This window comes from Perissodus microlepis, chromosome 7 (genome assembly GCF_051167445.1).
Source record: "Perissodus microlepis isolate ML-2025 ecotype Zambia chromosome 7, ASM5116744v1, whole genome shotgun sequence".
Classification (NCBI taxonomy): Eukaryota; Metazoa; Chordata; class Actinopteri; order Cichliformes; family Cichlidae; genus Perissodus; species Perissodus microlepis.
This window is the reverse complement of record NC_140467.1, coordinates 63,316,639-63,330,020: the sequence shown is the minus strand read 5'-3', so window position 1 is coordinate 63,330,020 and position 13,382 is coordinate 63,316,639. Positions and strand designations below refer to the sequence as shown.

General features: G+C 43.3%; 1 protein-coding gene across 2 annotated transcripts in view; it reads left to right on the top strand.

Annotated features, from left to right (window-relative positions):
- The window catches only part of immp2l (inner mitochondrial membrane peptidase subunit 2), a 199,117-nt gene that overhangs the window by 159,378 nt on the left and 26,357 nt on the right, over positions 1-13,382 (top strand). For both annotated transcript variants that reach the window (XM_084936612.1, XM_084936611.1), the window contains exon 4: positions 5,203-5,268. In XM_084936612.1, coding sequence (XP_084792738.1) covers positions 5,203-5,268 — 66 coding nt within the window. The remainder of the gene's footprint in view (positions 1-5,202; positions 5,269-13,382) is intronic.

Sequence of the window (13,382 nt, the reverse complement as noted above, 5' to 3'; positions counted from 1 at the left end):
CCAATAATACATACAGAGAAAACCCCAACAATCATATGACCCCCTATGAGCAAGCACTTTGGCGACAGTGGGAAGGAAAAACTCCCTTTTAACAGGAAGAAACCTCCAGCAGAACCAGGCTCAGGGAGGGGCGGGGCTACCTGCTGCGACCGCTTTGGGCAGAGAGGTCTTTACATGCTCTATATTTGGTACTGTTGCAGACTTGCATTTTTTAAAATTAGTTTTATTTTGATTTCCATCCTTTGCTGTTATTGGATAACACCAAGAATATCCAGTTCATTCATTGATTGTACTATTTTTGCCACATAGTTGGTGTAAGAACACTTTCAAATTAAATGATCTCTCCAAACTTTAAACATAGAAACATGTTATGAATCAGCAGGTTCAGCTACAAACGTTTGCTGGAGCTCTAAGACTTTCTATGAGATTCATCATTTTTTGGAAACTCCATTTCTCAGATGCTTGTGGGGGACTTTTCTTGAAAAATAAATACAGTCTGTAACATTCATTCACGTCTGCGTGCAAATAGAGACTGGACCTCTAAAAAGGACATGGACACAGCTTCTGGGTCTGCAAGATGAAGCTAATGAAAGTGTCTTAAACAGACAGGCTTTCTAATGACCAGCAGGGGGCGACTCGTGTGTTTCAGGAGGACAGCATGTTGTATAGAAGTGTAGAGGAAAATGAGCCTACTGCTGTTTTGATCTCTGACCTCAGTTAACACAGCTGATGAGTTTATGGTCTCAGTTACTGAATACAACATTATTTTATTATTTTCAATATTAGAGCTTAAAAAAAGACGATGAAGTGGTTGGTTTTGGTTTTGTCAGATCCACCGCTCGCTTCAAAACACAAAGATGACGTTTGGGCTTCAAGCTCGTGCTTCTGTAACCAACATGTGACATCACAGTGGCTGTGTCCATCTTTAGTTACAGTCTGTGTGTGAACAGGTTGGTGAGAGGCGCCTTTGTCCTCTAAGGTAAAATGAAAGTACGGTGTAACTGCTGCCTGCACGCTGTTCATCACCACCACATGTTCACTGCCTCAGTTTAGCTGAAGATAAACACACAATCCAGGAGACGCTGTTAATAAGACTTAAATCAGAGGAAAGAGATCTTTCATACATTACAATAATCGTGTTCATTCAGCGCTGCTGTCCTGAGGGTTTGCTCCGCCTCACTGCTTTGGGACTGTTGGTGGAACATAAATGGGCAGCGGTGTGTCCTGATGAGTCGGTGGTCCGAACACCAAATTTCAGCATCTGTGGCTCGATTTCCTGTTTGATGTCAGCTCCATGATGAGCGATTAATAAAAAAAATGTTGCTTTTATTTTGTTGTTTTTTTGATGATCAGATAAAGAATCACTTCCACTTTAGATGCTGTGGATTAAAGGAAAGCTGAAATGTGCAGCGTGTTTGAATCCAGTTTGATCTGATTCGTCTCTACAGCTGGAATGAGCCAGAGTAACAGCTGAGTTTGGGTAGTTTGGTTTGTAGTGTTGCAGCTGGTTGAGTAAGGCAGTGAATCAGAGATCGATTCCTGTCAGAGCTTCATCACATCAAAGAGACACAAAGAGAAAAAACAGCAGAGATTATTCAAGCCTGATAACCCGACTTATCCCAGCATGGTCTCGCAGTGATTCAGAGAGCTGCTTATCTTCTCAGGAGTGTTCGGCTTTCTGTGTTTTCATGAGTCGCCATAAATGTTCAGCGGGGTCAGGGGTCACCGCTGTAACTCTGTGCTGCTGTCCTTACAGTCACTGAGCTCTGCCTGGTGTTTATCAGCACTGTCTGTGAACTACTGTCTGTGTCTTAGCTGAGGCTGTGCAGGACTTGTTGACCATCAACACACTTGGTTAAGCTTGGTTAAGAAACCACCCGAGACCACCAGTCTTTGGGGAAAATGAGCGTTCCCAGACCAGTTGCTGGGTGGCTGCTGGCAGTTGCTGTGAAATCAATTGCTAATCACCAGCCATGCAGGCCTAAAGACCAGTCAGTGATGCCATAGTAACCACCAGTTACCAGGGCAAAACTAGTTGGTGAGTGGTTGCAGGAAGTTTCTTGCTTTTGCTACGTGAGATTGGTTGCAAAGAGTAAAAGCTGTGCTTTTAGTGAGCTGGTTTCAGCAGAAAGGCACAACTTTTATTCCATTCCCAGTTTGCATCGCACTCTTTGGCTTCACATCTACTTGGCAAGTAATTTGTGTTCAGACAAGTCTTCAATGCAAAGTACTGGTAACCACGGCAATCTGCTAGAAACCAAAGCCAGCACAACGAGGTTTTCTATGCAGCAACTGGTTTATCCAGCAACCAGTTGCCAACCAGTCAGGAAATAGACATTTTTACTTAGCAACAGGAGGTTAGAGTTCTTCATTTTGGTTCAAAAATAAAATAAAATTTTCTTTTTAAAGCAAGGATCTGGGAATATTGTTTCAACATAAGATAAAATAACCTGTGTCGTCGGTGTCAGCCCACCTCTGGATGAACACTACTGCCCCCACAGTTAAACGTTCAATGGAGATGGAGATGGAACATGAACATGAGATTAATATTTTCCTGCTTTTAAACACTGCCACTTCTTTTGTTGGGGGGGTCAGGCAGAGGTTACTTGCAAAGTCGTGATGATCATCACAAAAGATCGGACTGGATGATGGCACCGCCTCTGTGAGGGGAAGCTGTAGCAGCAGCAGTAGTTTGATGTATAAAGTAAACTATACAGTAGACTGGCCTATAACCACAGAGCGATGTGTGACCACGCTCTGCACAGGCGTGTGGACGTTAACCTGCCGCTGCGAGCCACGCTCTGACCACGCTCTGCATGTCGTCACCTATTTACCTCCACATTTGCTCTTGTTTCCCCTCAAAGAAGTGGTTCAACTGTATTTCTGGCTACTCCTGCTGTTAAACTGGGTCTTTTTATTTAGTAAATTTTTATCTGTAAAAGAAGCTGTTTCTCTCTCAGTGGTCAGTGGTTGATGTATTGATCTTCTGGTGGTGTGGTCACTTTGAATCAGACAGACTAGTTTCCTAGTCCTATTTTTATCATCTACTTTCTACAAAATGTTTTAGAGCTCCATACACGATTCACTCAGAAGTCTTCATTCAGTGCAGCCACGATCTGACTCTGAGAAAACTCTGCTCAGAATATTCTTAGTACTGATCCCATCCATCCATCCATCCATCCATCCTCCCATCCATCCATCCATCCTCCCATCCATCCATCCATCCATCCTCCCATCCATCCATCCATCCATCCATCCTCCCATCCATCCATCCATCCATCCATCCATCCATCCTCCCATCCATCCATCCTCCCATCCATCCATCCATCCATCCATCCATCCATCCTCCCATCCATCCATCCATCCATCCATCCTCCCATCCATCCATCCATCCATCCTCCCATCCATCCATCCATCCATCCATCCTCCCATCCATCCATCCATCCATCCTCCCATCCATCCATCCATCCTCCCATCCATCCATCCATCCATCCATCCATCCTCCCATCCATCCATCCATCCATCCACCCATCCATCCTCCCATCCATCCATCCATCCATCCTCCCATCCATCCATCCATCCATCCATCCTCCCATCCATCCATCCATCCATCCATCCATCCATCCTCCCATCCATCCTCCCATCCATCCATCCATCCACCCATCCATCCTCCCATCCATCTATCCATCCTTCCATCCATCCATCCTCCCATCCATCCTCCCATCCTTCCATCCATCCATCCACCCATCCATCCTCCCATCCATCCATCCATCCATCCATCATCCATCCTCCCATCCATCCTCCCATCCATCCTCCCATCCATCCATCCATCCTCCCATCCATCCATCCTCCCATCCATCCATCCATCCATCCATCCATCCATCCTCCCATCCATCCATCCATCCATCCTCCCATCCATCCATCCTCCCATCCATCCATCCATCCATCCTCCCATCCATCCATCCATCCTCCCATCCATCCATCCTCCCATCCATCCTCTCATCCATCCTCCCATCCATCCATCCATCCATCCAAGCTCCTCCCAAATAACTGAACTTCTAACCATCGCTACAGAAGAGGCCAGCCACTCTTTGGAGGAAGCTCATTTCCGCCGACTGTATCTGTGATCCATCTAAGCTGCTTTCTCAGAGAGATGTATTGGACCTCAGCACAATGACACCTGCTGGTCTGAGTCTGGTCTTTTAGCTTAAAATGTTTTTGTGAACAAGTTCTTATGATATGGTAAAATAGAGAATTTTTATGATAAATCGATGAGATTCGGGAGTGGATCCTGCTAAACCAATCATTTGACATATTGCTTCATAGAAATGATACGACCTCCATACATGTCCAAAATGTTAGCATGTTTGCTGCCATGTCAAAATAAGTTGGTGAAATTGAGATTCTGAGGTTTTGTGCATGATTCTGGTTTAACACCATGGATGTGGGCACTGGGAAGGTGCCTCCTCTTCAGAGACTGAATGTGTCCTGTTTCCCGACAGAATTAACATCACCACCTCTGTGGCTGATTTTTCTGTTTCATGTTGGTGACTTTGTACCAGAAGTCTCTAAATACGTTCTTGATCAAATGCTTTTTAAAACATCAAACAAAGACACGTGTGTTTAATTACTCACCTACCATAACCTAAATCAGCGGTCCCCAACCCCCGGTGCTACGGACCGGTACCAGTCTGTGAGTCGTTTGGTACCGGGCCGCGAGAGTTGAGGCTCAGGTGTGAAATTTGTGGTTTTCAGGGTTTTTATCGGTTTTTAGCGTTATTTTATTATCGTTTTTATCATTAACTCGGATTGCATCCATCCTTCACCCCCAGGCACCTCCTGCAGCTCAACCAGGATGGGATTTTAGACACTTTGTGTAAAGTTGAGACAGGAGGCATGTCTCACAAAGTGGCATCATTTCAAGCCCTGGGGTGATAGCTTTCCTGGTTTTCCAGATTTACTTAAATTTTGACAGATTTGCAGCTCAGATCTTTAGTCACACTCGTGTGCACTTTTTGAACAAATCATAAAATAACATATATGATGACGTCAGGTAAAAAGATGCTGCAGCCTCAGACTTGATCTGAACAGAGCTGTTTCCACAGTTTACTACAACAAGCTTGTAAGATTTTAATGTGGCTGTTTTCCTGTTTGGGTTTTATGCTATTGTCTTTAATGTATTTATATTTATTGCTCCCTCAGGTCCCCGAGGAATCCAAAGCAGAAGATCATCAAACGGGTCATTGGCTTGGAGGGAGACTTCATCAGGTAGGAAGAAGCTTCTTTTTTCTTTGCTGAAAATCCAACCGAGGCGTCGCAATTACAGCAGCAGCTACAGCGTTTCACATCAGATCTGTGCTGCGAGGGAGCGAACGTGTCGCCGCATCGTGCTGCAGTTGAGACATTCGCTTCACCAGACGAACTTCTAATCAGAGCAGCTGTTTGTGCTCAGCGTGTTCTCACGTGAGCACAAACTCTTCACTACATTTAGAAACACTTTTGTTGTCACCATATTTTTAGTCTTTATGATGACGGGTCACGTCCTTCCTGCCAGTCTGAGACTCTCAGACTCTGATTATCTGCAGGTGGTCTACGCGTTGTAATTAAACGGACGTAACAATAACGTTCCTCTATTTAAATAACTGTCACCTTTAGGTGTGTCTCTCTTTATGTGGGACTGCATAACATTTTAATGTCTTATCCTAATGTCTCCACACTGAGACAGTATCCCGTATTTCGATCGGCTCTTGTTTACAAAATAGTCTAATTAAAAAAGGTATTTAATCAGAAAGTGAAACGTCTTTTTCCTAATCACTTTAACTCAGTGGTAAAACAGCATGCAGTGAAGGAGCAGAAGCCGTATCTTTACTGCCAGACACCCATCTGTTAGTCCACGGACGAAGCTGCTGAGAGTGAACTGCTTTGGGGAGGAGCAGGAGTGGACGCTGGGATGTCCAGCTGTGGCGAGGCCCACACAAAGCTTAAAGATACAGAGCATGCTCCTGCAAGGTAACCGCCGGAGATGGCAGGAGGCCCAGATAACAAACACAGGGCATAACCTAAAACTGGGACGATCCACATGGGAGTCACAGGGTTGATACCTAAGGTAGACTAGGTCACTGATAGATACTGGAAAACAGTCCACTAACCAGTAATAAACAGGCTTCCTCCGTAGTGTCCAAGTGAAGTGTCTCTAAATGGTCCAGATAAAGGTAACAAAAACACCATGAAAGATAAAAGAACTATTATCAAAAAAAGAACAAAAACCCTTCTGACCAGCCAATGATGGCACCTCCCCTTCTCCGAAACACCATGTACCCCCCAGTGTGCCATCCCCACAGGACCCGTCTTTTATTTCTGTTCATATTTTCATCTTCATTCATTCATTTCTTTTCTCTCTTTCCCTCCTCCTCCTTCTTCCTCTCAGTATTATTTTAGTTATTCTCAGTGTTAGTAGAAGTAGTTCAATTCAATTCAGTTTATTTACATAGCGCCAAATCACAAGAACAGTCGCCTCAAGGTGCTTTATATTGTAAGGTAGATCCTACAATAATAGATACAGAGAAAAACCCAGCAATCACACGACCCCCTATGAGCAAGCACTTTGGCGACAGTGGGAAGGAAAAACTCCCTTTTAACAGGAAGAAACCTCCGGCAGAACCAGGCTCAGGGAGGGGCGGGGCCATCTGCTGTGATTGGTTGAGGTGAGAGAAGGAAGACAGGAGGAAGAAGCACCCTTACAAGTGTACGGTGTGAGGCTGGCCCATAGCGTGCCTCACCTCTTGTCTTATGAGAGCTGGGATAGGCTTGGATAAGCTCTTAAGAAAGTGGAAGTAAAAGGAAAGACAACAACATGAGGGTTGGTCCTTCAAAATAAAACAGGAAGTAAATCAAAGTTGGAGAACACAGGAGGCAAAAGAATAAATAAAATCCAAGAATGTGTGTTTAACCACACAAAGGACGAGGAAAGACCAAGGAAAATGGAAACAGAACCGGATAACAGACAAACCATCACAAAGAGAGGTCGGAGATCCCGATCTGATCACCTTGGTGTTGGAGGAACTAACTTTTCCATCATCTGCTAACACAGCTGAAACTGTAAGACCACACTTTAAGAAAAAAGGTTTAAAATGCGTGTCGCGTGCTTCATGTGTTCCTGCCATAACATCAGAGTTGCATTCATTTCTCAGCAATTAAAAACAACTGTGGGGAATCACAGGAGGTGGAAATCTTAATTGTTTTTACAGTTTTCACCGACTTTTCCCTGATAACTGTTAGTTTAATGAAAAATGTAGGCAGACGCGAACTTGCCATTAATTTCATAACCGCTTCATTCTCATCTCTTTTCGTCGCCTCCAACTGAATAATGAAAACAAGCGAAATAAACGAATGTGCCAGCGTTCGTCAGATTCAGCCCAATTTAATGAGTCAGGGGTTACTGAGTGACATTTACAACAACTGAGCATGTCACAACAACTCACAGAAAACATGGAAAAGTGTCTGAAAAGCTCTTATGAGTGGCATAAATCAGCACACGACTACGCCCCTTAAAACATGACTTTTTCCTGCTTTTTGTGATGATTAAAAGTGAAATAATACAGAGAGACATTTAAGCCACAAATTAAATTATTTATGTTTGCAGTCAAAGACTTTCTTCTAATTCTGTGATGTTTTTGCACATATATTTACCACTACAGGAACGATTTTCTATATTTCAACATAAATCACCTCTAACTAAAAAGTCGTGAATTTTATATTGATGATAAAAGTCTTGCAAGGTGCTTTATGTAATATTTGAGACACTCCAACACGAGGAAGAACTGGGCCCGGCTCAAGCAAGGGCAGAAGGACGCGAAATAAGGAACCTCGACTGGAGTTTGGGGGGAAAGAGAGGAAGGAGGAGCATGGAGAGACCACGAAGAACAAACACGACGCAAGATGGCAATAACATACAGTCTGTTTGTGATAGTACAGCAATTAATGGATGTTGTTCACCAAAAATTGCAAGTTTGTTGCCATCTGTGGAAAAGCTATTATTGTCTACATACACAGAAAGTCACAGTAAAAATTCAGAATCGAGCCAGAACATCATAGATCGTAGCTTTGAAACTCAAACTCAGAACTTCCTCCACAAATCATCATGTAGTTGCTGCAGAGTCAAGATTTAACTGAAATATGATATAGATGCTCAGCAACATAACCATACCATACTGGAATACAACCAGTTGCCAATAGTTGGATCGAGTTCCTCAGACTGCCTCAGATTGATTGCAACCTGCTGGAAATCTTAGTTTATGAGTTAGAGAGCAGTAAATTGCAATCCTTTGCCAAAACGCTACGTCCAGGTGAGCAGAATCAACTTTTGGGGGGATTTGAAGCCTAATCTTGAAAGTAGAGATAGTGTCTGTCTCCTGAATCCAAACTGGAAGCTGGTTCCACAGAAGAGGGGCCTGAAAACTGAAGGCTCTGCCTCCCATTCTACTTTTAAATACTCTAGGAACAACAAGTAGGCCTGCAGAGCGAGAGCGAAGTGCTCTAATAGGGTGATATGGTACTACAAGGTCATTTAGGTATGATCATTGAATACTGTGTGAAAAGGATTCTTGATTTCATAGGGAGCCAGTGAAGAGAAGCTAACAGCCAATCAATACTGAAAGTAACACCTGTGTGAACCAAAGACAGGCTGAAATTTAAGACATTAGACTTGCTCATTAATTCCACTGATGCTTGATTCTTCCCCCGGCCGGTTCGGTTTGCCTCATGTGTAGTTGTTAGGGGCATGAACCCTGGACTTCAGTGAGACATCTTGCCTCTGGGTCTACAGAATCTACAGAAAACTAAATACAAGAATAGAGAAATTAAAAGGAGGAAAAAAGTAGAATCAGAATCATGTGAGGAATGAATCTTTGTTTTTTTTTGCTATTTATAGAAAACTTGAAAGGCTTCTAACACTTTATCCTGAACGTCTCGTTCTCACGTTAGAGTTTCCTTTAGATTTTTAAACATCCTGAACAAGCAGAGTCTCCAATCATCACTACTGTTGATAGAAATGTACCAAACACCTGCTCCTACATCATCTCTGTAGTGTACGCGGGGAGTAAATCCTCTCCCATCGACAGAGTTTTTGCTCCTCTGTCAGTCCCAGAAGACGCCAACGTCTCTGCGACGACACTTTCAGACTGACTCACAAAAGATCAGGTCCATCCAGTCGCTGTGGCGGGTGTTTGATGGACAGGAGAGGGGATAACTGTGGATGTCTGTGACATTGTTGATTCATCAACCTCGGGCTTCAGATGAAGAATCAAAGTGTTTATACATTAAAACTGATTTTTGTCAGTTGTCATCAGAACTCTTTGTCTCCCAGAAAAGCATAAAGTCCAGAGCCGGCTGCTCCTCCTTTGTCTCTTTGGTCCGCCTCTGGCTGTCGCTGACAGTTTCTCTCCTTATCAGTTTGCTCCGCTCTGCCCTCCGTTACTTCCTGAAACTCTGAAAGTCTTTATAAAAATCCTCACCCATTTTAGAGTTTTCCTGACTTTGTCGGCTCTAAATCTTTTCTTCATGGAGTATTTTCCACCATTCCAGGATCTCTTCCTGTTCTGTTTTCTCCAGACTTTTTGGCCTCAGTATTTCTCTCCACCGTCTTCATTGAATATTCGCTCTCATCAGCCACCTTCCTTACATCAGCCAATCTTCAGCCTCTGAGTTTCCAGGATATATTTTTTAATGCATGAAATTGCTTTACATAGTGGACGTGAAGCGATACGTTCATATATGCACCAGCTTATTGTCAGACACACTTTATCTGACACCATTTGTGGAGGCCAATTGCACCCTCTGTTTGACCACTCGTTTGACGATGGCCTGTGGTCATACAGCTGCGTGCCTCAGCTGCGTTTGAACAGCCGGGCTCGCTATTCAAAGAAGTTATCACAACCGGAAAAAATGATGCCCTGAAACTGTGAGAAAAGGAACCAAGCGGATAACAAGAAAAAACCCTTCTGGCATGAGTGTTGCGTTGGTGTTAAAACGGCGGGCGCCACGGTTCGTGCAGTTTGTGGTTAAGACACCTCAGGAAGTGACGGGAACACGGGAGTTCTGACACTCGGGGACAAACTCATGGTGCACGACCCTGTGAATGTGGACTACGAGCACTCTCGCTGCCTGATACTCGGATGCTGCAGACTCTTCCACTAAGCTTGTGAGCCGCAGCTTTCATCAGCAGCGATTTAAAGGAAAACCACACCCTGATTCATCTGTGAAGGTTCTCAATCATCCAGGTGATCGAAGTCTAAGGAGCTTGGAAAGAAAAGTGTGCAGATGTGTTTCTTAACAAGCTCCTTACACACAGATTCAAACTGAGTAGCGTTTCAGCTTTTTTATACATCAAATCACAGGATCAACCCTTTTTTTAAGTTTTTCAAGCATCCTTCAGCTTTTATGCATTTATCCAGCCATGTGCACACCGGCTGAAGGCTGCGTCATTCCACGAGTGTGTTTCTAGTTCCCAGGTTGTAAATTTCTTCTGGATTCTTGTCAGCATAACAAAGTCAAACCGGAGAAAAACCAGAACTTTGATTGATTGATTGATTTCTGGAGAAATTTGTTCTTTCTTCTTTTTCTCCATCCATCCATCTTCTTCTACTTCCTTAATTCAGGGTCGTGGGGGCTGGAGCCTATCAGCTTGCGCCCTGGACAGGTCGCCAGTCTGTTGCAGGGTTTCCTCTCCCATTAACCGTCTCACGTTATGATTCATGGGTAGATACACTACTCACCAACACTTTGTACACTGTTTAACTTTTTAAACTGCGTCATTCAGGTATGTGGCTGGTATGTGAGGCTGATTCACGGCCTGCTGGACCTTTACTTCCCATCGTTCACCTCCTCTCTCTTTTACATTTCGAGCCTCAATGTTCAACATTTTCTTTTCTTTTTCTTTAGATTAAAGTGTTTGTCTACAAGATGCATCACTTTATTGCATTGACTATAAAGCGGCTCCCGCTGATAATGGGAGCAGAATTGTTGGCATCATGTGTTGTGCTGCATTTACCAGGAGGCTGAACACATTAGAGAAAAGGATTTTGGTGCAGCACACCATGAAACTAACATGTCAGAGTGCTGAGAGCAGTGTCGAGTTTTTTTTTCTCTTTTTTGCCTCAAACTGAAACTAGTCGTGTACAGCAAGGACCCAACACGCAGATGGGATCACAGCAAAGGCTTACCAGAAACCCGTGTGATGCCAGTCGACTCGAGCATGTACACACATCAGATAAACAGTGGAGGCTTACGAGTCTCAAGCAGCTCTGCAAAATTAAAATGTGGAAAGATGTACAAGTCAGTTGGATCATTTATAAATCCGAGCTCGTGCGTGTAGTCGACCGCTTGCCTGTGATACGTAAAATGTCAGGTTGGAGTTTAAACTTCCTCTTAGTGCTCGTGGTTCTTTACACCTCAGGTACTCCCAGCCCAAGCAGCCATCACATTACGTAGTGCAGTAAAACCCAGTCTCCCTCACAGGGTTGCTTCATGTCATTGAGATTTGCAGCATTTATTCACGCACGGCTCTCTGAGCTCTGCAGCAGCTCGATTCTTTCCTTTTTCAGCCGTTCTGTTGATGACCCGCTTTGGTCCAAGCTTCAGCTGTGGGACTGACGGGTTGGAGGAAACCTTTTGGTGCATTATGGACACAAATCTGCTATTTAAATCAGATCGAATTGTCCTGATGCTACATTAAGTCTTGAAATTGCACCACTGAACCAATGTAAAGAACACGTGAAAGTTAGGCTGCAGATTGTTATTTATATATTCTTGTATGAGTGCAGTGTGTGTGTGTGTGTGTGTGTGACTGAGTCATGCTCTTTCTCCTGGATATCCTTCAGGAGGAGGTGGGAGCTGTTCTCAGCCCTGTTACGCAGCGTTCTCGTGAGGAAATGAGCTCCACAGTTCAGATAATGAGACACAGCAGGGGAACAGAGCAGCCCCGGCTACTGGCTCTAATACAGCAACTTCCTAAACATCACCGTCTGAACATTAGACGGCCTTTTATTTATTACCGAGAGCATCGTGTCCCCAGACATTCTCTGTGGCCATTAGCATCACTGTCTTTATTTTTAACCTGTAAATTCAAAAAAACCTCTCAAATTATCTTATCTTATCTTATCTTATCTTATCTTATCTTATCTTATCTTATCTTATCTTATCTTATCTTATCTTATCTTATCTTATCTTATCTTATCTTATCTTATCTTATCTTATCTTATCTTATCTTATCTTATCTTATCTTATCTTGGGATTGACCAGCCTTGTTTGGAGCTGTCTCATGCAGTGTAAATGGACTAGCTCTTCTATAGCACTTTTATACCCTACAGGCTTACAATTAAGAACTGACAGACATAAGAAGTTTGAAGGACTGCTAGAGGCCAACATATTCGCTTCTGATGCAGTTTAAGCAACAAAATTTCCTGGTCAGGTTTGCCCAACAAAAATATGTGGTTCAAACTGTGTGGTTTAGGCAGCAAAGCATTAAAAGCATTAAAACCGCCTGTTAGATTGAGCTGGTTTGGTTTAAACCACAGCTGGGCTTCAGTCTTACGTGGGTTCATTATTATTTACTCTCAGCTGCTTTTTATTGTGTTTTCACCAACTGTGGGTTGGGTCTGATTAGAAATGGGCCTTTCTTATAAGCTTTGTCACACGATAAAAACCTCTCTATTTCTGGGTGACTGAAAAGCTGCCATGCTGTTATTAATTACACCTTTCATTTTTTTCTTATGCCATGAAGTCTTTCAATAAAAACTGCAGTTACACTGAGTCAGTGCACAAACAGTTGGAGCAGAGAGGAGCAGTTTCCTCCTCTTGATGATTCACTGCTGAATTATCTTTAAAGTTTATGTCTTGAGACAGTTGGCCTATTCTTAGTTCTCCTTCAAATGGACTCGGTCAAATTTCCACCCCCACGCCTGTCAATCACCTTGACGAGCTGTCATCTGCTCTGAAGCCGAGGCCAGCAGAGTCCATTAAGCCTCCACATTAGCTGAAGAATGAGACAAGCAATGCAATTAAAAACCAACACTGCTCCACTGGGCTATTTTTTTCTGTCCTTCCTCTGATACTCGGAAAAGCAGCAGAGCCAATGGTAAACAGGTAAACAGCCCCCCCCCCTTTTTCCCAATAAAAATGCACATAAAGATGTCTCATGGACCCAGTAATGATAAGATTTTATGTCTCATTTTTATATTTCTTCATGTTTTTGCTTTGTCTTTGCACGTTACAGTATTTTAGAGAAGGTTTGACCAAAGAGAGCTAAAATTACGCCCCAAAATGTGCTCTTATTACACCAATTTATTTGTTGTTTATTTAATTTTTTTACTGCTCACCTGGTCTCA